At 34.2% G+C, this 23,683-nt stretch overlaps 2 protein-coding genes across 5 annotated transcripts; one reads left to right on the top strand and one right to left on the bottom strand.

Moving 5' to 3' along the window:
- Nucleotides 1–1,740: 1,740 nt before the first annotated feature.
- LOC120327164 (uncharacterized) lies at nt 1,741–10,034 on the bottom strand. 4 transcript variants are annotated; one of them, XM_078112203.1, is made up of 11 exons: nt 9,811–10,034; nt 9,492–9,731; nt 9,184–9,339; nt 6,954–7,046; nt 5,313–6,668; nt 4,726–5,006; nt 4,094–4,258; nt 3,737–3,901; nt 3,509–3,673; nt 2,804–2,977; nt 1,742–2,622 (listed from the first exon to the last, which is right to left on the bottom strand). In XM_078112203.1, the coding sequence occupies exons 1-11, from the start codon at nt 9,890–9,892 to the stop codon at nt 2,566–2,568; spliced, it is 2,934 nt and encodes a 977-aa protein (XP_077968329.1). In that variant the 5' UTR covers nt 9,893–10,034; the 3' UTR covers nt 1,742–2,565. The 4 variants fall into 4 exon arrangements, with proteins under 4 accessions (XP_077968330.1, XP_077968329.1, XP_039249527.2 ...); XM_039393593.2 differs by having other exon boundaries at nt 4,726–5,042; nt 6,954–7,043; XM_039393592.2 differs by having other exon boundaries at nt 1,743–2,622; nt 4,726–5,042; nt 9,811–10,033.
- A 998-nt stretch (nt 10,035–11,032) lies between these two features.
- LOC120327160 (uncharacterized) lies at nt 11,033–22,598 on the top strand. The gene is made up of 13 exons (XM_078111716.1): nt 11,033–11,245; nt 13,121–13,288; nt 13,527–13,685; nt 13,988–14,272; nt 15,586–15,906; nt 16,072–16,569; nt 18,409–19,320; nt 19,598–19,905; nt 19,976–20,137; nt 20,506–20,670; nt 20,973–21,137; nt 21,758–21,931; nt 22,020–22,598. Exons 1-13 carry the CDS (start codon nt 11,068–11,070, stop codon nt 22,119–22,121), a joined length of 3,597 nt encoding a protein of 1,198 aa, XP_077967842.1. The 5' UTR covers nt 11,033–11,067; the 3' UTR covers nt 22,122–22,598.
- Nucleotides 22,599–23,683: the final 1,085 nt, after the last annotated feature.

Below are 23,683 nucleotides of genomic sequence, written 5' to 3'. Positions count from 1 at the left end.
AGGGCAGACGGGTTAAAACAATGGTCTTTAAGCGTTGTTCATAGTACACATTATTTCAGATCGAAAAAAAATATATATATATCACATAATATGAAATTAAGGTTTGGTATCCATATGCTGTAACTGATTAAGATACATTGTACAGTAACGCTAGTAATCTCGGTGTTCAATTAGAAAACTCATAAGCCGGGATGTCCAATTTGAATTTAATGTTAATATCGCGAGCTTCGAATATCGTTATTCGTGTTTAAGAGAATATCGAATATCACCCACACATTCTAGCGCCGCCGTCCTACGTTCAAATTAAAAGCATTTTACAAATATTTAATTTAGTGGCTAATCGTAATCGTCGACCCAATAAGTCAAAGCCAACATGAAAGAATATCAATCAGCACCGACAAAAAGAAGGCCCACCGATAACCGTTGAGGATGTTTTTTTACTTCACTATTTTATAATATTTTACAATTGCTATCATATATTTTGAGACAGTCTAGGGCTAGGCGGTCCAGTCAATATATCTATAAAGAAATCGTGTAGTTAAGCAGAATTAAAATTAATACCTGTGTAGTGGGATAATTCTGTCGGAATTTAGTTTATCGATGTCGACGGACTAAATGACACTCGTACTTGACGACAAACAGTCAGAATTTATACCCGTGCCAAAAGTCCATGTGCCGTTAATAAGGAAGGACCCCAATTCCACTGTATGATTTAAAACTGGGCGCCTAGTTGCTTTTTGTTATGTGCTGTGTTGATATATTTCTTCATAAAAACTATGTAATATTAAAATTGTCAATATAAAAATTTGACAGCGAAAATAGCCAAATTAGTTGAGCTAGTTTAGCTGATAAATAGCTAAAAACACGTGAATCCTATTCTCTCGCAGGGGTGGGGACATGTATGGCTCATAGCTCACGATCTCTCCAGACAAAAATAAATCAAAAAGTAGTATTCCAACTTATCTTTTAAAACATTCTGGACCATATCAAAAAGGTAAATATATCGGTAATATCGGCCTTAATCTAACCGATACCGATACATGGCCGATACCGAAAAAATGGCCGATATTGCCGATACCGATACCCGATACCGATACATCGGTACATCTCTACTATAAACTCCTGACCTCGGAAGTGAATTTGCTGAAATGTCATACCATGACGAACCTAGTTTTAATGTAAAATGTTTTTTGCAAAAATTATTTGGCACAACACTCCATAATCGGCGGTTATACGGCTTGTTTTTTATTTCTCTTCAAGATGATTTCTGCCGTTCATAAATTTCAATCAGCTTGCAATTGATAATTTTAAACATTAGAAAAACATAGTGGTGTTGAAATGAAAAAAATAGGAATAGTCGTCAGATTCATGAAATATAATACCTTCAGTGAAAATATGGGAATACAATGGTGCCCCCCTATATCCGGAGTTCCAAATTATAGCTGTAAAACATATCATAAAATGGTTATTGTTATCATGTTATTTTAAAGACATTTGGCTTTCCATTTAATGTTATAAGTTATGTTTTGTAATACAACTAATGTACATGTATAAAGCAACTTTCTATAAACTCAGACGGAGTCTCAATGAATTTTTTGCACCTAAAAATTCCAAACATATTTTCCCAAATCCCTAGATATCTGTCAGAATCAAAAATCTATCAAATTGTTTTAACGACTGACTCTTGCCACTCTGAACAAATCCGCTATATTTGATAAACACAAATGTCTCAAATATCTGTTTATTACAAAAATATTTTTATTTTGAAAGACAAGCTGACATAAATAATTCAAATTACACACGAAATAAATTTTTACTGGCTATATTATATGGTGTTAAATATTGTTAAAAATTTGCTAATTTATGAACACAAATGTATCAGATTCCTCGATTCCTTGATTACAGTTGAATTAATTTTACACTCATTCCGGGATATTGGACTGAGAATCAACTGAAAAAATCACCGATACCTTCTGACAAGCAAAATCGACATCAACTTCTGTTTGTGGATAAATTGAATTATGAATTTGGTATACTTTATGAGTAAGAAGTAATCAAAAAATCATTTTCTTTTACATTTACAAGCTTTAAATAGCTTAACATAACAGAAGGATTAAAGTTAAAAGCAAGAATATATATATCTACGAAGGTTTAAATCAGGCTTGATACCTAGTTATAAACTACATGGCCAAAGATGCTTCTTGATCAAATGCTTAATTCTTCTTTCCGCTTTTCTTCTTGTCGAGTTAAATTTGGGTTTATCGGGTTGAAGTATTAAGTTGAATTAAAGTCGTCTGCAATTTGTAACTTGTAGCAACTCCAAACCACTTCATTTATTGATCGAGTCATGAATTCCCTTAAGTCGTGAAGTATTACTCGATTCGGGTCGAGCATTAAGACGAAACAGATATAAATCAAGTTCGCTAATCTTGAAAAATTGGAGGTTTGAATCAGAAATGTGACTGGACACTTAGTGCGTCGAGTCGATCCAATCTCGAATAGACTTTTCTTTCATAGGTAGCAAGACTTCAAGAGTTAACAACCGCTCCGGTGTGGAATTTGATGTTATTTACGAGCCATAACAACTTGTTGTCCATCTGTTCCAAAAGTTATTTTAAGATCCTGTGATAAAATACAAAAAAGTGATTGCATAAGTCATACTCTAGTATTTTATCTTCCATGTAAAATTTCGTTGCATTTCGCTCCGAGTTAAAATTCCTTTTGAACGCATATTTTCGATTACTGTTATTTCAATACAGTCATTACTAATAGTTTCTCTCAAATTACCAAAATTACATCTCACCGGTAATGCTGCTGAATTCATATTTTCTTGTAACATGGTGAAAGCTTTTTCCGAAATATCCCAATTCTTCATTTTGATTTCTTTACTAACGTGACCCAAGAGTCGCGATATAGCAATTATATTGTGTTCCGTAGCATCACGATAAGTTTTAGAGCTAATATCCAATACTGTCATCTGTATTTGTGTTTAAATAAATATTTATATGCTTATATATTTCAACCATGAAACCTAGGAATCTAGTCACCTATAAACAAATTTTGCACTTCACATTATAACTGTGCAATGAATGTGACAAATCTGGTCGAAAAAAACAAACAAAGTGATTCCAAATATTGGACTATTTCACAGGAGTGTCGTTCGTTTTATTTTCATGAATCAATCTGAAAATCCGATTTTCTGAAATCGATGAAATTATTTAAGTGCCATTTTGCATTAAAAATTCTGAAACAACGGGAACTTTTAATTTATTACTTTGTTTCAAGAAATTTTATAACATAAATGATTTAACGGTTAAAGGAATTTCCCCAAATCTTCTTTCAGTTTAGGAACGAGGATGGGCATACGGCCCGAGTTTCCTTCCGAAAGAGACTGCAGTTGGTCTGCTATATTGTCAGCTCAGATCCAGTCTGATCTAGTTTTCAAAAGCGTTAATCATAACGTGAAAAATATGCATGAAACACTAATATATATTCAATGGAAAATTACTTTAGCCGACTTGAGAGCTATTTGAAACTTTCTTATTTCCTTGTCTTTTAGCTGACAGTTACTGATGTTCAATTCTTGAACGCGACATTCATGTAGTATTTCTCCAACCTTTTCTAAGCCGCGAATTTCCATGTATGGATTTGAGCTGAGGTCCAATTTTCTAAACTGAAGCATTATGTGTAGGTAAAAAGTTTTTTAGGACTGAAATTCGATGTATTTTTAGAATACCTTTGTTCCTTTCAATCCTCTTTGAAATCGAGACAGACTTTTCGGTGTTATAGCACAATTACCGAATCCAATTTTTTCGAGGCCACAGTTATGCACAAGTTCTCCTATAATTTCGACTCCTGCTTTGCCTAGGTGCGGATTGTTGTTGAGGATAAGTCCATCAAGCTACACATCGTATAAAATGTTAATTTGTACAAACATAAAAACCTTCGCTAAACATACTCAAACATCGACGCAATGCGTCTTTTGATGTATCCTTTTTAAAATACTAGGGTGTAGAGATATTTATATATATATATAAATGAGAATATATAATCATTGTTTGAGTAACCCTCACTTCTTTTTATTTCGACTCACCTCAACATTGTGTTTGAAAGCTTTTTGCAAATGTCTAACTTTGCTTTTGTCCAAATCACAATCGCTGATATCAACTTCTTCCACAAAGCAATGATCTACAAGTTTTCCAAAAGAGTTACAAGCAAACTCAAGATAACCGTTTTCTTTGAGACATAGTTTCCGAATCTAAATACAGTATATTCTTCTGGTAAAATAATTCGCATGGTAGTCGGAAGAAATCATTTATTTTTTAATTTTTGTGATAGTTAGGTTGACGCCAATTTCACGTTCACGGTTTTATTCATAAACCATTCGTCACAAATTTTCAAGTATTGACATAAGTTGATTACGTGCCAAGTCGTGCGATATTCTATAGAAAGTTGGTTACTTCTGAATTATGCGCACCAAGATGTCGCATAACCTGAACCCTGACCTGGTACACAACCTGAGTTCAGGTTGTGCGCCATCTTGTTGCGCATACTTCAGGAGGTCCGGAAGTTGATCAAAACATTATTTGAGGTTATTGAGAAAAAATACGCGACAAAAAAAGAGTTGAAGTACAAATGTTGACCATCGTGATCGTGACAAATCTTTTTTTTTTGCATCACGAGAGATACCATATTAGGCAATGAACGCAGGGAACAATATCTTACCTTTGCTTTACCAGTTTTTATCAAACTCCACAGTGTGTCAATATTTTTGTCATCCAGGTAACAGCTTGTGAGATCAAGTAAATCAATTCGACCAGAGTTTGTGATGACTTTCGATAAGCTGTTTAAGTCTGACGGAGCGAGAGTAATATCTGATACAGATATCTTGCTGAAATCTTTATCTAGAGCCCGAAAAGTACTCTCATCACACTCACTCAACGCGGAAAGTATTTCAATCTTGTGTCTTGGTGAGGTATCAGACGACAACATTTTTCGTAGAAAATCTTGGAGAAAAGCAATCTTTTCTTCAAGTTTTGGTACTGCAACATGGTAATAATTGGTAATAATTTAGAACTTAGGGAAAATACTAAAATTAAACAGCATCATTTGAAATTTATTTGCAGATCTGTGCGTTAGTATATGTTCAATACTGGAATTCAGAAAAATGCACCCAACTGTTATTCCGAATGAAAAATTGTTTTCAGTACGAAGTATGTTTAAACCCTCATTGTTCATCTCAATTAGATAACATAATGGTCTAAACCTTTACACAACTAATTAAACTTTATGTTCATCTACTTTAAAATTACCTTTTACGATCTGCTGATATTTTTGCCGCGTTGATGAATTGAGAATAATGGCACATATCACTTTTCTGATGAAAGAGAAAGGCGGTAGAGCCAAATGATTTGTGACGAACATACAAAAGCTTTTTGCGCTCATCGAGCAAACATGTAAAGCGCAAAGTGTTTTTTGGATGGCCATGTGAGAAAATTGCATTTCTGTGTAATTGCCTTTTCTTTTAGACTTTTTTCCTTGAGCGGTTACTATTAATAGATCTCGGATATCTTCAAGAGATATTCCAATGTCAATGATTTGATCTTCTCTGAAACGATACCTATGTGACATAGTCATCGTGTAGGCCGTTTGCTTCAGTCTCTTGAGGATGAATGTGATATTTGGGTTGTTAGAAAACTTTTCATAAACAAATAATCGTATTAAATTCAATATAACTGTTGGCCCAGATGCAACTTTGACGCTTCTTTCTTGACTCGCAATCAACGAATTCATTACCAGATACAGTGGTGTAGAACAAGTTGACATTGATTCAGCGTCTATATTTTTTATTGCATTTTTATTCGATGCATCCGATATAGATTTAAAAATCTTTACAATATCATCTTCTTCTAAACCATTGAGTGCTAAAATCTTATCAGGTCGTAAATTCTCGTTAAAGAATTGTAGTACTGATTCATTACACGTAGTTAACAAAAATGCATCGGGAAATAGATGGCCACCAAGGATATTTGCAATGATGCATTCTGCGCTTGCGGTGTCGTTGTAATCCATTTGATCAAATTCAGCTTTAAAACTCCACCCCTGCTCATCTAAACCATCAATCACTAGTAGAATTTTCTTGTTTGAAGATTTCAGCCATTCACATCCAGCCTTTGCTTCTTCTTCTGTTAAGTTACCCAAAAGTGATCGAAACAAAAGTTGAACAGGTGTGCACCGCACATGCGGTAGATCCTTTACAGAAATGAAATGAAAAAAATCAAATGAACCCTTCCCCGAAAAAGGATTAAAACCGGAAGTTGGTTCATCCTTTTCCGCATCACCAACCAATACATTGTTATCTAATGCCATCCTTGTGAAACGTCTCAGGAGAGTTGTCTTTCCATATCCGATTCCACCCGTAATTGCAATATGTCTCAATCTTTTCTTTTTTGTCTCTACATCTGATTCTTTTTCGTTTATTTCATCAACAACATCTGGTACTTCCGTTTTGGAAACAGGGACTTGCTTATCAATTTCAATAAGCTCAGGAATGCTTTTAATTCCGACATCTTTAATATCAAATATTCCGTTTATGGGGCCCATCCCTGCAATTGTTGATGACCTTTTCGCAACTTTGTGACGAAAACTGGAGAGAGCGTTTCTTTTTTCTAAATTTGCAAAATATTCAACTGTACGACACAATCTAGTTATTTTGATGTTTAACGAATGATACACGATGGGGCATATACAAATTTAGTATTAAAATTTTCCTCTGAGAACCCTTTTTTCATTTCTCTCGACCGTATAACCTTTCATGACTAATGTCAGTTCAGTAAATTTACAATGATGAATGCTTGGGATACAATTTATTGTATATACTAATAACCCGATTTCTAGTTGTATTTTAGTTCAGTTATGCTCAATTGTTCAATTATGATTAAAGAAACAAATACCATGGATTTTTTCTCCTTGAATATTCTTTTTTTCATCTTCATTAATAGAAGATCGTTCTGATGAACGAAAAGACCCAGTTGATGCAGTTTCTTCTGTAAAATAATATAAACAATGTGACATTTGGATTAATATCTTATAAATGTCGTCTTTAGTGAGTATTAGTATGCACAATGATAAATGAAAATGATTAAAATTCACTGGTAATCACATGCCATAAACACAACACTTTGACAGCTATCACTGTCGCACTTGGGTGGTTTAAATTTCAGTCTATATACAATAATGAACATTATTGATTTGTATGATTTCACTAATTTGATTTTGCACTAAAAGTTACAATTGAGGCTGATATGAGAGAACCGAATATTGTTAATGGCGGATACACGAATTGTACTGCTGAGATTAGTGCCATGTACTGAAAAGAGCCCTTTAAAAGACTCAATATGCGCTTATTGGAACTTTTGTAAAACAAGCGAGCAATACTCAAAAATATGGACACGAAAGCCAAAAAGCAGTATAAGATGTTTTATAGAACTCCCTAAATGCAATTTCGGAACCGCCACAACGTGCGCAATTTGTAATTTTCATCACATAAAACTTCTAAGTGAAAACGAATTCTATAGAGCCCGCAAAAATTAAAAAAAAAGTGATAGCTTTTTAGCGACAACAACGATAATTAACAACTGGGAATTTCAAAGCAATTGGTGCAGTAGTAAAAAAGTAAAGGATTTTTTACAAAAACGATAACAACGAAATGAAGAATGCCACAACACAACGATTCATAGGTCCATTTCGTGTCCAAAGACTGTTCTAATGCTATTCCCTTTCTCGTCATATTAGTGTTGATGAGAAGATGGTTTGATTTGGTAGAAAGTTGAACTACCCGAAGAATGAAATGATGCCAACATAGAGACCAGCGATCTAATTTCTAGTTCATATGTATTGAACCATGCTCCAAACACCCCTGGTTGAATTGGTTGGGACGTTTGGCTTAAGTGATATACCAACCTTGTGGTAATTGATACGCATAGGTCGACACTGGACTGTATGACCTGAGATCTGAACGATAATCAGACATTGGCACGGATTCGTCCTTGATATTTTCATGCTGATATTCATCATCATGATCTGTGAATCAAGTTATGCCGTAATTCATCAGAGCATTGCGGGAATGTGACATGCAATCTCTGTCTAAAAATGGCGTGCATCCTTGAGACACAATATATTAAACGCACATATTTGTATAAAATGCCGCAACATAAGTTATTCGATTTGCAAGAAATATCCTTTACAAATAATTACATTATGTAGATTATAAAAACGCTTTTCTGATTTTGCCCTAATGAATATTGATTGCCGTAGCAGTGGAAGTAGGGATTTGTTCAAAAAGAATTGTTTGGCTCATGCACATCTTCTCAAGCTGTAGTTCAGTGGTTGGCGCAGTAAGACGCAACCGATAAGCCATTACGTGAACGACTCTGCTGCGATGAAACCACGTTGCGAAAATTGAAATGCGATCGAATAAATGAGTTTGTATAACTTTGAAAAACTCACTTCAACCTTAAAAAACAAAGTATGCTAAGCATAAACTAACCGAACAGTATTAACAGTAACAATGACTTCATTTTATGAGAAAAATGTCAATACATGACCTCGAAATCCATATGATGGCGTCATAACAGATTAGTTGTGGCGTCTTTGCATCAGAGGACTCTTACATATAACATATAGGCTAGGTTAGTGTGTCTCATCGTTCATATCAGTAGATTATCGCCGATATAAGCATATTTATTCATTATCGTAACCCACTCGTTTTGCCGAGGAGCTGCACTTGATCGAATTGCTTTTGTAGTAGGCTCGTGAGCTAATTTTCATGATTTTTCTCACTCAAAACGTCTCTGTGATATCTCGGCTAAACATTCCGGGTAAAATCTTATGACTTTGGTGGAGATATAAATTGGCGATAAATGTACGCAATAGTGGTGAAAGTCAAAATAAAAAATTTTACTTCCATTTTTGAAATTATAATTCCGGCTGCGTGTGCAGCTGCCAGATTGCAACGTTTTGGCGTACAGTTTCGCGGCGATGCAAGGGGTATTTCAATAAAAAATACAAAAAATACATAAAAATTTAGATTTAAAACAAGCACTTGTTTTAAAACACGATGTTTTTTTTAGAATTGATAAAAAACAAAACCCTAAGTGGAAGCGAAAGAATACAAAATCATACCGGAAGGTGATTCGTTATCTACTTGTGAAGCATCGGTCTGCATGATGTTCGCTGATTCCGATATTGATCCAGGTGGAATTTCATCATATTCCGCAGAATCCTGGTCTAAAAACTCATTGATGGCCGACCCAACCCAACGTAATTTTTCAACGAATCCTATATGCAGTATGTCACAGAAAAAAAGTAAGTAAAAATCATGCCATATTCTAAATTTTCAATTTGAATTTTTATATTTATGGATTTCTCGAATACCTAACTTATAACGACTACTGAATAATATAAAGGCTGACGATATTCTGTCATTTTACCTTCCCATGTAAAAAGCATCGGGTCTCGTACATCTGGTAGCGATCGAAATTTCTTTATGTCTTCGGATAGGAATCCGGATAGTTTACTTTTTTGTGGAGACTCTAGTTGTTCCTGTCTTTTGGCTGAGGCTCCTATTTGGCAACAATTACCATTAGTCATAAAATTTATGAAAGACCTCCAACTGGCTCCTCTCATTCTTTCCCAGAATAATGCCATCCAGTCCGTCTGGATATTCACATCTAAAACACAAAACAAAATATGTCATTTTTCGTAATGCCTCTCCAATAAAATTTATTTTACAAGCACCAAACGTCATACCACTTTCGTGCGAGGGAATAGTAGTGTTACTTGTGGCAACTGGATCTAACGTGGAAACTTGATCTTCATTCTTGAATATCATCTTTAGATGTTGACGGATCTATTGCATCGTTTCAGAAAAATTTTGAAATTGCTTCCACGGTCTTATACAGTATTTTTTCAACCGTCTTTTAAAAATATAGAAAAAAGTAGTTATAGCGAAAAATAATTAATATTTTCTGCTCTTGAATAATCATCGAACACCGATTAAAATAGTTAGGAGGCAAAACTGTTTTGTCGATTTTGCTAAAAATGCTAAGTTCAATAAATAATTTTTATTTGGCACTAGGTTTTCTGATTTATATTAGATGAATACTATTAAATTTGAATTCATATACATTTTGGCTAATTCTATAATTCTGAATATTACTCTGCTGCTCTTACTGTGACTTCTCTGTCAATATAATATATATCTAAAGCAATAAAGTGAAAATTAGCGGCTTTTTGCCTTATCCGAATTATTACATTATGTGGTAAATCGAAGATCATCAAACTAAACTGGTCTAATGATATGATTCTAAATTAAACTAGAGATGATACAAAGAAACGCGCCTCTCGCTCGGTATCAACTTGGCTTCACTGAAAACTCCAAATCAATACTCGTTAATACACATTCTATAACACAGAACACAATTTCCGGTTTTACGTGTGCATGACGCTTTTGTGATTGACACTCGGATACTATTTAATTGTACGATTTACTATATCTACATTTTTTCACCCTAGTCTCAGGAAGAAATCTTCATTTCGATCGTCGCCAACACATTTACACTTTGCAACTAGTGGTCTGTCAAGTATCATTCAGTATGACGTAGTAATTTGATCAAGAATCAAGCGTAACACACAACGAAGTTGACACAGAGAATAAATGATTGCATGATTCGTTTGAACACGATTAACGTATTGATTGGATGCGTGTGTATTATACCCCATCAACGATAATAAATTGACACTTAAGACTAATGTTTTCAAAGCAAGACATTTTTCAAATTATGAGTCGTGACTGTATCTAACGTAAATCAGATCGCTACATTTCGCAGAAGAAGTCGAAGGTCTGAAGTTTGTCATCATTCATTTTATAAACATGGTAGTACAAAGAAATGCATTCGTGATTTTCATTTTGTTTTCAGCACACGGCAGAAATTTAATTGGCAATATATTCATAGAAATAAAGCAAGTTGAATTGTATTCTTTTTACAGGTGCATTAGAATAATAAAATGAATGGCCCAGAGTCAGAATCAGTCGTAAAATACAATGAGGAAAATGTTACCGAAGATGTTGATTATAAAACTGTAGATATAAAAGAGGTTCCAAATTTATCGGAGGACGCTGGAACCTTGGGTAAAACGGAAAAGAAGAAAGAAAAAAGAAGGGCAAGAGAAAAAAAGAAAGGAGGTATAATATTTTTAAATTAAATATCAATATTAAACAGATGACATCAAATTTTTCATACTTATCTTTCAGAAAATTCAGTTTTTAATTTCGTGGGATAAATTGATATAAACTTATTTATGATTATCACTGAATTTGATTTTCATCGGATTAAGAGATTGTTCGCGTGCGTTCGATATTGCTCTCTCTTGTGACAAAACCCTTGAAATAGATAATAGATCAAACTCACAAGTCTATCGCATTTTAATTATTAAGAAATAAATTAAATAAAAACATTATGTTTTGTCAATGATGATGATTAATAATTAATTAATGTTTAAAATCAGATTTAATTTTATTTTCAATATATTTCAATAACCTTTTTTTTTCACAAGTTTTCAATCGCTTTAAATGAAATAAAACTTCAAAAAATATAGCAATTTCTTCGTTAATTGCATAATATTCTTCTCCACGAAGACGGGATAAAACTATATATCATGAATTATGGGCGTTTAAATTGAGACGAGGAAGAGTTGAATTGCCGTTGTTTTGTTTAAAGATAAAAAAAAATGACAATATATCCATGATGGTATGGTTCATGTTCCAATCGTAAAATCGTAAATATTGCCCAGTGACCCCCAGTATAGCACCATGGTCCAAGTGTAATCAAGATAAAAATAAAAATACTTTCCCGTCCTGTCATCACAGCCACTTCAGTTGGTGACGTGCAAAAATTTTTTATTAATTGTATGATGTTGTTACCTTGTTACTGGCCCATTGCAACGATCGGGTTATTATCATTATAAACATATATCGTCACGCTAATAACCGAATTGCGTAAGTCATTTTTGGCGATTTTGAGTTTTTTTTATAAAATAGGTATTTATGTAATGCTGCGCACCTGTCTGTTAACTCAGATTTTATTTTAGGAATTGTTTCGTCATAATCAATTATCCTTGTTACCGCAGTACTCTTGTGACGTCACAAAGGCAAAATAACCTCGGCGAAGTATTTTCGAGTTCTTGCATCTCGGATTCTAGCTTAGCGCGTATTAATTTGAATTTTTACTACAGTATAGGGAGACGTACACTAGTGATATTCACTGTCCGAGTCAAATTTACCTTGGTTGGCTTTTATATTGGGTGCATTGCTGTTTTATTCTTTAAATTTAATCTTAGTCCTATTTCGGTGGGTGTGCAGAACGTGTTATATTGATGAAATATATATTTTTAAACATAAAAAATGATATAATTGAAACTGAGTAGCTATTTTGGGGATTAGACATTGTAGATACTGAGAATTACCTTCGTTTTTGAAATGTTTAGTTTTCAGGACTGGTGCATATAGTGAAGTTGCAAAATTGCGTATGTCCCCAAGTCATAGACACATTTCTGCCTAAGTCACAGTGCGTTATTATGTCGTCACTTAACTGCGTCATACAAATTAACTTAGATCCGGCTACGATCAAAAAAATGAACCATGGCAAATTATTGACTCTCAATTGCAACACAAAATCATTAGGAAGTTTTTTACGTTTTTCTCAAAACTGCTAAAAATGACTTACGCAATTCGGTTATTAGCGTGACGATATGTAGACTAAGGTCAATTGACTAATATGGCCATCGAAATTCCAGCCAAATGTTCAATCACTTTTACCGAATGTCATATGAAATGTTAAAAGAATTGTACCCAATGGCACACGAAGTCGTGTCCGTGAAACATAGAAAACCAGTAAAACCAGCAGTGGATATCGGGCTCGTAGGACCCAGCAAAGTGATCCACAGCAGCACGCCCTATTCATATATCTACCAATTCTATAATACACAAAACATGACAACAAGAACACATTTTGAGCATTTCTTTATTGGTCTTTTTATATAAGAATTTCTATAGTTACAGAAAAAGGAAGATCGTCGAACAAACGTTTTGGATTTAAGAGCATAATTAAGTTCAAGAAAAAAGATTCTTCTCAATCGTCAAAGAAAAATGCAACAAATATAACCGTTACTTTGTCTAATATAGAAGAAGGAGAAATAACTGATGAATTATATAACGAAGGAAATGAAGGTTGAGATTCTGACTTTTTATATAATGTTTTGAAAGCTCAGAAGTTTGTCATATTCACTCCAGAGTTCACGCTTTCTATTTTTCCATGCATGGTAATGATGGTATAATTAGTGTTTTGATTCCGACACGGGGAAACTGGGACATAAATTCCATATGACTGTGACAAAAAAGTGATTTTACGTACTGAAATATATTCGGGATTCATTTCTAATATATTTTAATATTTTAATACCTCCAGGTACAAAAGAGAAGGAAATTATTACAGAAAATGGTGTTACTGAAACAAACAGACAATCTCTTCCAGACAACGATAAGTCAGATCAACTGGCAGTAGTAGCGATCGAAATGACTGAGGACAATGCTGGGGATGAAATCAATAGATCGGAGAAATCACAAGGTAAGCGTATAAGAAGAACGGGAGTAATTATACAATAAAACGCGCCTCCGAAAGGATTTCGGTTCCAATTCCTATGCATTCCAAGTAAAAGTTCCAGCTCACCAACATACTTTCTATGTTATTTTTTTCCATAAACTTATACTTGCAGTTCTCAGTGAGTTAGTGACCATATATAACAATAATGTTTCCAAACTTAAACTAATTTCGTGATCTCGCTGTGACAAATCTTGCAAAAAGTACACTCCGATGCCCTGTGTACTTCAAAGCTCAGTGAACTAATCTTCTCCATTTTTCATTCTCAGGTAGATTTTCTGGATTGCTTCGTGTATTTGGATACATATTTGGTACACAGTGTATGAACGGGTGCATGAGAACAACAAATTCCGCAACTGATCACGATGAAGAAAGCTATGATGTTACAGAAGAATGTGAAAACGAAATTGAAGACAAACAACATGAAAACGGATTTGATAATGGGAAAGAAAATAACGAAAAGGCGAAGTTTGAAGCTTTTAACGACATTTTTCCACAAGTGGATTACGAACCTGAACCCACGAAGAATGAATCCATGTTGTTGACGTGGGAAGGTACATGTTTTTGATTGTAAATACTAACAATAATGAACAATACTCTCTTAGTTTAAATATAGTCGAAATATATATATGATAAATCTTTGCATACTATTATACTTTATTAAAAGAGATAATACGCAAGTTCAATTCTGCACTTTATATGCAAAATATACGCATTGCGTTTGCTTGTTTTAATCATTTGTTGGCCTGAAATTAGTCACATCAATGCAAAGTAAATTACAATTTTGAATCGAATAGTAAATCGGATCGGGCCAGACGAAAATTTCGAATTTCCACCATCTTGTTTTTTTCTTTCCGTCAAAAGTCAAGGTCAATTTCGCAATTTTTTTTATTGAAGCCATTTTTTTTCTAAGCAATTCTGACATTCTTTTCTACCAAATGAGTTATTGATAAGACGTGTTTTTTATTGTGTGTGAACGTTCAGCGAACTGTTTGAGTGATGGATTCTATGTTTAGAGTAATTCATGTGTTGAGATGTCCCAATACAATAAAATAGTCACACACAATCACCCATTTCCCAAGGATTCTAGATTCCATTCGAGAAAAATATTTGATTTGATTGTGAAAATATCGGCATTCGAAAATGCTCAACCCTATTAACTATATCATTTATCTATCATGTTTGTTTAGTAGAATCATACTCACAAGATTTATCACTCTCAACAATGAAGCGGTAATTTTGTGTTAAAAAGCGGCAATCATTTTAAACAGCCTATTAGCCCGAACGTTGAAATAACCTTTAAATACGGTGTGATAAGTACTACACTGTACGTCCGTGGGTTTGTTAACTGCTGTGTTTTCCTGTCTGTGTCATTTTCCGTCGAATCCACAAAACCGAAGGGTCATAAATCACTTTATCTCGGTGACCGTGTTTTCTCTTTAAAGTACCGATAACGGGCGGGCGTAAACAGGGAGTGCTTCATGACACCAGCCAGTTATGAACAGCTGCCAGTACAAAGTCAACTAAATATCATGACCGACCCTTTGGCGTCATCGAGTACATGATAAAATATATCAAACCAAATGTAACAGTAACCCAAATCATGTTTGAGAAGACTTCTGCGAAATATGAGCGGACCACAGAAAAATAAACATACCTGCCGAATAAGACGCCCCCCCCCCCCCCTCCAAAAAAAAAAAATACTAATCAGGCCGAAAAATTGGGTTTAGAAAGACGATTTATTAGCCGGGGAAATAAAGTATATGAAAAGAGAATCATGAGTTAATAGGAAGAGCTAAACGAAAGTATATTCTAACTTATCACGCATTTAAACCATTGACCATATAATTTATTTTTATTCCTACAGGCTTTCTTGAAAGGGTAAGCTGGATTGCAGCATTAATACGAGGCACGTCTAGCCAGAATGAATCAGCATCCGTTCACGAAGATGAAGTAACTGATATTAAAACAACGTCTGTTTCGACGACAGAAAATATTTCAGGGCAAAACTCTACTGGAGATGAAGGGAATCGAAAAAGAGCTTCCGACTTAGATGAAAACGAGCAAGAGGAGAAATTAAGTGGAGAAGAAACAGAAAGTGAGGGCCAAAATGTACAAGAAGATCTCGATTATGGCGATCAATATATTGAACAAGTGGTTGATGCTGAGAGAGTGCAGTTAACGGAAGGTATGGTATTATGATAAAAATTATATATTTATGATCTTAACGAACATTCATGATGATAGTGTTGAATGGATAAAACAACAAAATATTTGTGAATATTTATTTATGATGTATGACATTTTTACTTTTTGTCATCAATGATATTGATAGATACAAACATTTTTAAAGCTAAAGCTGCGAAAGCCGTGGAAATATTTCGTCGACAGATCGAAGCATGCAGTCGTGATATTGTCAAGTCACCTGGTGTTGCAACAATTCTTCGCAAGAAAAATTCAACAACTCTGATTACTCCAACTGTGCGACGAATCGGAATCTCCAGTGATGATATTAAAAAGATGTCAACAGTGGATGATGAAATTCAGGCAGAGGCCAAAGAGATTGAAGAAAATAAAAACAAGAAGCGACCAATTGAAAATATAAAAGTCAGGCACGTTCTGGTAACAGGAGATGAAGGGCAAGGAAAAACAACTCTTCTTGAACGATATGCCGACATGGCAATGGGGAGATTGCTAGTTGTCAACGAAGTTTCACCAGATATTTCCGAACGTTGGCATCCATTTGCCAGGAAGGATTTTTTCAACTTCGTGCATTTCGTACGCATTAGCGAACTACCAGTTAAGGGCTATTATACTCCATGCGAACTTCTGTTTAAAAGCGTCGTTCATGGTTTAACTCTTTGAACCCTGAAAGCCGCTAAACCGGCTTTCCCGAGAAAGTCTTCTGACGCTGAAAGCCGGTTTAGCGGCTTTCGCATCCCGTAAGAGGTATGCAACTTTGAAACCTCATATCTCGCGAAACATTTATTATATTTAGACAAGTTTTACATCGTGTGAAAGATGATCTACAGGACTAAGTATAATTTTAAAATTGAGATAAAATATTGTGATCATCTTATGAAAATTGGCAAAATTAAAAAGCATAAAAAACTTCTGAAAATTGCTCAAATCTAATTGACAAAACTTAAATTTGTTTTCGATTAAACCTAGTACATTATCGACAAAATTTGTAGAATTTGAAGATAGCTTTCCAGTGATACCATTAGATTGATCTTATGTTGCACCATTCAAATTTTAGAAGCATTTTTATTCGTGATTTTGTTTGTCGCAAGATCGAGGCGACGTCAAGGTGACGTAAATAACGACCCAACACATTTACGCCGTTACGCAGCGACGTTAATCAATTACGTTGGCACGTAGCACGTTTATGTTTCATACGAGAAACACTTTTCCTCGCATGCTCGTAACGTCATTTACTTAAGTTCGTACTCGTGAAGCGACTTACGACTTGTAAACGATACACGGGGAAATTCACGCATTACATCGGTTCGACTAAAACACACAATACGCAGTGTTATTGCCGTTTTAATTGCATAAAGATATGAAAAATACGAATAGCCAAAATAAGGATTTTTAAAAATAGAATGATGGAACATATCGATGGATGCATTGTTTAGCGCCATTGCTGAGTTTTATTGTGCCATATTTTCTTCTTCTGATAGATGAATACTATCCAATATTTCATCTGGACAAAGCTTTCGTTTAAAATTCATTGTAAATATAGCGATATCAGGAATGTAGCGTATATGCAGTAATTTCGAAAATCTAATGAGGCTGCAAAATGTAAAACACTGACCAGGTGAGCTACTGGCCACCATGTCTTCCGTGTACCCGTTATCAGTTTTTTTTTATTCAATCTTCATGATATCCAACGGTGAATAATTAGCCTTGATGTTTCCGGCGGAACCTCATAAATTCATGAGGATCAAATATTTCGTTTTGGCCATTCATTTTCGTCCCATATCCAAATAGTAAACGTATATAAAATTGCCTTTATATTCTAGCAATTTTACTATGTTCGATCAAAATTCGTCTGAAAGGGTTTTATCTGCGGCCGAGGATATGATACTAATGCAATGAAGCCACAATCTGCACTCAAGCTGTGAACGACCAGATGTGCAATTGCGCAATATACCTCACGCAAAGAGTTACGCACGATACGTCGCATGAACGTTATCACGACAATGTCGTCGTCGCCCTTTGCGTCCTTACGCAAACTTGGCGTCAAATAGTTGATAAATTTTGTTTGCAAACCATTTGAATCGATAGTACAAATTCTGCAATAAAATGAGTTATGCGTATGTTAAGAAAGTCATACGTATATTCTCCAAAAGGTAATTTTGTATACTTTTCAAAATTGTACTTATATTGATGATACATTTCTAAGAAATGTATTAAATATTACCAAAATACAAAAAAATAGTAGATGGGGCTACAAATAGGCTTACACATCTCATCAAAACATCTCGTGAAAAATAATGCCAGTTAAAATAAAAGACTAGATAAGCTTTTATATGATATATTACAGACCATCTGATATCTAATGGTTTAGAAGTTATTTTGATTTAAAATTAGGGATATTACAAATTTTTAACGCGTCAAATCGATGCGACGCCGTGGGAGGTCAGGGTGAGAGAGTAGCATCGTTCTGGGGATTCAGAGTTCAAAGAGTTAAGCGATGAATATACAGAAGCTGGATTCAGATGGCTAATAGACTATAGAAAAAGTATCCTCTTTATTCTTGATGGCTTAGATGAAATGAGATCAATTCCAGGAAGGGAACATAAAAAAATTGATTACAATGTTCGTGCGAGTCCATCGTGCATTTTACATAATTTGCTATGTGGAAACTTATTCCCCAATGTGCACATACTTTCCTCTGCAAGGCCGTATACTATTGAACACTTCACAGCAGCTGCAGCCCCAATGCGAATATACGCTTTGACTGAATTAGAAAAGAAGGATATAAAAACGCTTGTCAAAAGCTACACTCCGAAAGATAGCAAAGTGAATAAACCATGGAAAATCCTAGAGCAAGATTATCCGAATCTTTCGATTATGGGGGGAATTCCATTGAATCTTCTATATTGGTCAACTGCTGTCTTGAAAGATACTGAAAATAAATGTCCTGATACTTGCGTTGCAGTAATGTCACGGTACTTGAAATGCGCTTTTGATAACGGCGAATCGTGGAATGTGCAGTCAGTGACAATTATGACCAAGGTGAAGAAACTGGCCTGTGACAGCGTAGAGAAAAATCTATCAATGTTAAAAGATGAAGTTTTTTCGGAAGTTGATTTGGATTTGGCTGATGTTCAACAGCTTCCTATATTCCATCCTCGATCAAGCAAACTTGATGTGAATCGTGGAAAAATAGAGGAATACTTTGCAGTTTCTTTTACTCATCAAACCGTACAAGAATATTTAGCCGCTTTACATATTTGTGAGGTGAGCTTGGCTGATTTTGTGGAATTCACAAAAAAGCATCTCCATAATCCCAAACACGGTTTCATTAGAATGGTATTATGCGGACTTCTATTCAACGAAGAAAACATGGCAGTTTTGCATGACATCGTTGAAGGTCAGTCATTTTGTTGCTTTCAAGCCTTCGATATGCTCGGTATAATTTCAGCAAATAAGAATGTATGTATGAAAATTCGTCACGTATCGCTATATTTGTAACCGTTCGCAGAAGCATTGTGGGTTACCACGTACAAATTAGTAGATTCAAATTGATCTTTACTTTGGCAGACACAACTTCAGCCGACAATACTTCAATGATATATGTTTAAATTGTTACTGATGTTTGACTTCAAATTCCTCATAATGATCGAATGGTTTATTGTCCTATTTTTCAGTATCGGCACCAGAAGAAAAACGAGAAATACTTTTGCAAGATTTTCGAAACATCTTAAACTCGGGCGATAAAAGTCATTCTTTTTATGCCGCACTTCACGAAGCTGGCGACGGAATTAAAGAACTTCTTCAAGTTCATATGAATGAAATATGTCTTTCTGGAGAGAAATTGACATCGTTGACCATACTGATTCTGACCTCTTTACTTTCCCGGACTGGAAATCTTGACCTTTTCAGTTTGTCAGATTGCAACTTGTATGATGCAACAATCAAATCTTTGTTAACTGCCGCTCAAAAGTGCGATGTTACCGTAAGTGAAATCTCCTTGTGTAGAAACTGCTTATTATTTTGTATTTAAAACTCCTTGTTCTATTTTACAGATAAAAATGTTAGATCTACAGGGGAACTCCAAACTGCTGTTTCAAGGACGAAATCTTCGTGATTTATTTGATCATTGTAAATCTGAAGCTTTAGATGTTTCTCGTTGTGAATTGAATAAAGAAAAGCTTGCGAGGCTTCAGGCGTCTTTTAAAGGGGCCCAGGTATTATTTTTAGTGCTTACAAATCAGCAATAAAGTAGAATTTTGGCTTCACTGACAAAATTGCTAAAATGTATACCAATGAACTGACTTCAGTCAATGGAATTGAGCCGAATTAAATTTAGCTAACACACTAATGTTAATTCTTTGTATCTCCGTAGAATGCATTACAGATAATCTCAAGTATCTCGTCTTTTATTTCGTTTATTTAAATTCTTTGTGGTAAATAATGAATGATAGTAGTTCCGTTCTTTCAACAATGGCAGCAACGAAAATAAAGTCCGTAGAAGTATTTTAAAACTTATCCAAATGTATTATCCAATGAGTAGACTAATTCAAAACAAATATACCTATCAAATACGTGTCTACAGTTGAAGACTATCAAAGCTGGTTTTAACAACAAGATTGGAGAAGCGGGTATTCAAATCATAGGTGATATCGTTAAAAGTTGCGAAACGAAGTCGTTGAACTTAAATAATTGCTCACTCACATCTGGTGCATTCAAACGACTGAGAAAATCTCTCAAAGACACTCAGGTTAATACAATGCTTTTATTTATTTTTTTCAACGTTCGTAAAACTTACATGCATTCATATATGAAACATGTATGCCACACTCCTGAACTATTTGCGATTCAATTACTGTGCGCTTGCTGGTTATTTAAAAAATGAAAATTTTTTGATGAAAAAACAAAAATATTTTTGATCAGTTTATACATTCAAATTCACGCTAGAATGATGATGTAAAAACAATGATGTTTGCTCTATATTTATGGCTCAACCCAAACTTGTTTCCTTTCTGCAGATTTTATGAAGTCATATTTCATTGTTTTTGACAGTTATATCATTTGAATGTGAGTGAAAACAAAGGCTTAGACGTACAAGCAATGGTTATGTTGGGTGATATTGTTCAAACAAATGGCGTCAAAGAACTGAACCTCAGCAAATGTGAGATCACAAACAAAGAAATAAGAAATTTTCAAGCATCACTAAAAACATCAACGGTGAGAATAACAACTGTATTATCGTTTAAAATAAATAAATAGAAGAATATACGAGATTATATTAGCAATAATAGCATTCTGTAAAGTCTTACTTCGAATGTATTATGTTTTATACATTTTCATGAATGATTTCAAATAAACGCCTCTTAGTTATTTAAAATTGTTATTTAATTCAACAAAGAACATGTCGACACGAAGACATCTATTCCAATTTCGGTCTTTTTGAATCTTGAACAAATTTTATAAGTTTAACAAGTGTTATAACTCTAAGAAGGAAAAGCCAATTTTTCTGTTTCTGCCATTTCTAAGAAAATTTGATTTTGATTATTCGCTCTTCGTGTCAGCATTGCAAAAATCAATCAAAGTGACTAAAATTAAACAAGACGACAGCATCAATCAATTACTGTCAATCTTGTGTGAATACACCAGACATGAATGAGATAAATTGAGATCAAAACACGTAAATGAAAACGCAAATTTCATCTTTAAATATTAGCGACTTGATCACTATATTTTAAAACATTAATGACCATATAATAACTTATTTGGCGACTGTTATTACTCAATATAATATATTAATAATCTATGTATTTTCTTGTGTTTTAATCGATGTATGACAGATGAATGTATTGGACATCAGCGCATCTGAAATGACAACAGCATGGGGCCTAAACGTTATCGCAATATCTAGATTGATACCTCACGTGAGCGAAGAAATTCGAATGATTAATTGGACAATTGATCCGAAAGTTCTTAAGATGTTTCAAGACAACATTAATGAACAAGCATCATCGGTAAATTATTTTTGAATATATCAACGTGAACATGTTTATTTCAAGCAGGCATTTTGTCATCACCATTTTTTTTTTAAATTTTCGTCAGGATTTGAAAATAATTTACGGAGCCAACGGCGAATACGTTCTAACTCTAGAAACAGAAGATGATGAAGAACAAGAATATTTGGAAGAAATTCAACAACAATGAAACTGATGAAGTACAATTAATTTCAATGACACTTTGACGTTTTTTTTAAGTTTGTGTGTTCCAGTCTTTTGCTTAAGTTTAAGCTTGCAACTATTCATAGTTCACCTGGTAACGATAAGTAACTGACAATGTAAAATTGTATTTAAAAAAATATAAAATTCATGCAAGAGCCATTGTTAGAAACCCAACTTTGTTTACATGAGTTACATGATATGATAAATCGCTTTAACATTAATTTCATTACACATTATTTTCTTCTCTATATGTAAAATAAATCATTATTTTTGATTGAATGTATATTTAATAAAAACGTATATCAACTATCAATTTTGAGTCATACATTGGAGTAATATCTGCATCGAAACTAGTGATGACAACCTGTTACTGAAAAGTTCATTAGTCAACTTAAATTGTTTGCTAATAAATATTGAGAACATTACTTTATAAGTATCAAAAATAATGAAAAACAACAGATCTTGATGAAGTAGCAATCGTGGTATTTGACAAGCGACCAAAATTTTGGGCCTAAATAATGTCGCTATTCAATATCTTAAATTGCAAAACTACCAGCTACGACATGAAGCATTTGCTTATACGTGTATTTAACTTTAAAGATAAGCAATATCTTCTAGATTGTATGTAGAACGAGATTCAAAAATCCAGCTCTTATAGGTTCACTTCTTGCAAACTAATATTCCGAACGACTCTGTGAATTTTTCCGTGATAAACGCATGAAAAACTGGATTTAAAATCATATGAATAATCGTAAGTGACAGAGAAAAAAAACACAACTACTTTCAATAATTTGTTCACAAAACTGGAAAAAGGTGGATGAGACGCAACATCGAGAACAAGCCACGCCATGTCTGTAGAAGCTACCAAGCTCAAGTAAATACAAACCGCAATCAGCAACATTAAAACATATTTAACAGCATCCACATATTTCTTTTTTCTTCCCATTTTCGTTGACACAGAAAGTACATCATGAACGAATGTGTGGATGTGACTGACATAATAGCAACTGTCAAAGCAATGGCATCGATCACCAAAGGATATTGAATATACGATTCTCCAGTGATTGTTTCTTCACTTATGCTCCCTTCGATACCGTTAAACATTAACACATACAATGGTATGGTTAAGACTATCGCAGAAAGAGCTGAGACCGATATAATCCAAACACCGTTCTGTCTCCTCAGCCAAATATTTGCTTTAAATGGATAACTCATACGAACTTATATGGCAGAAGATATAAAGCGGTGAAGATCCCTAAGGTCGTCATCATCGAAGATTTCATTTTTTTAAGTACAACTTTGTATAGTCGAATAAATTCAGGTATACCAATTCATATTCTTCGAAACAGCTCATAACGACAAGCATTGTCAACTTCCATATAGCTAATCCCAGCAATAGTAGGTTGACTGCAGTCTTTAATAAAACTTTCCTGTTCCTACATAATGAGAGCAAGCATAAAATCAATTGACCAGATGTGTACATACAGTTACAGTACACAGCAAAACCCGAGATGCAATAGGTGTCGTGTTATCTTTCACGAGTTGAAT

The sequence above is a fragment of the Styela clava genome, chromosome 4, assembly GCF_964204865.1.
Source record: "Styela clava chromosome 4, kaStyClav1.hap1.2, whole genome shotgun sequence".
Classification (NCBI taxonomy): Eukaryota; Metazoa; Chordata; class Ascidiacea; order Stolidobranchia; family Styelidae; genus Styela; species Styela clava.
This window is presented reverse-complemented; position numbering and strand designations above follow the sequence as displayed.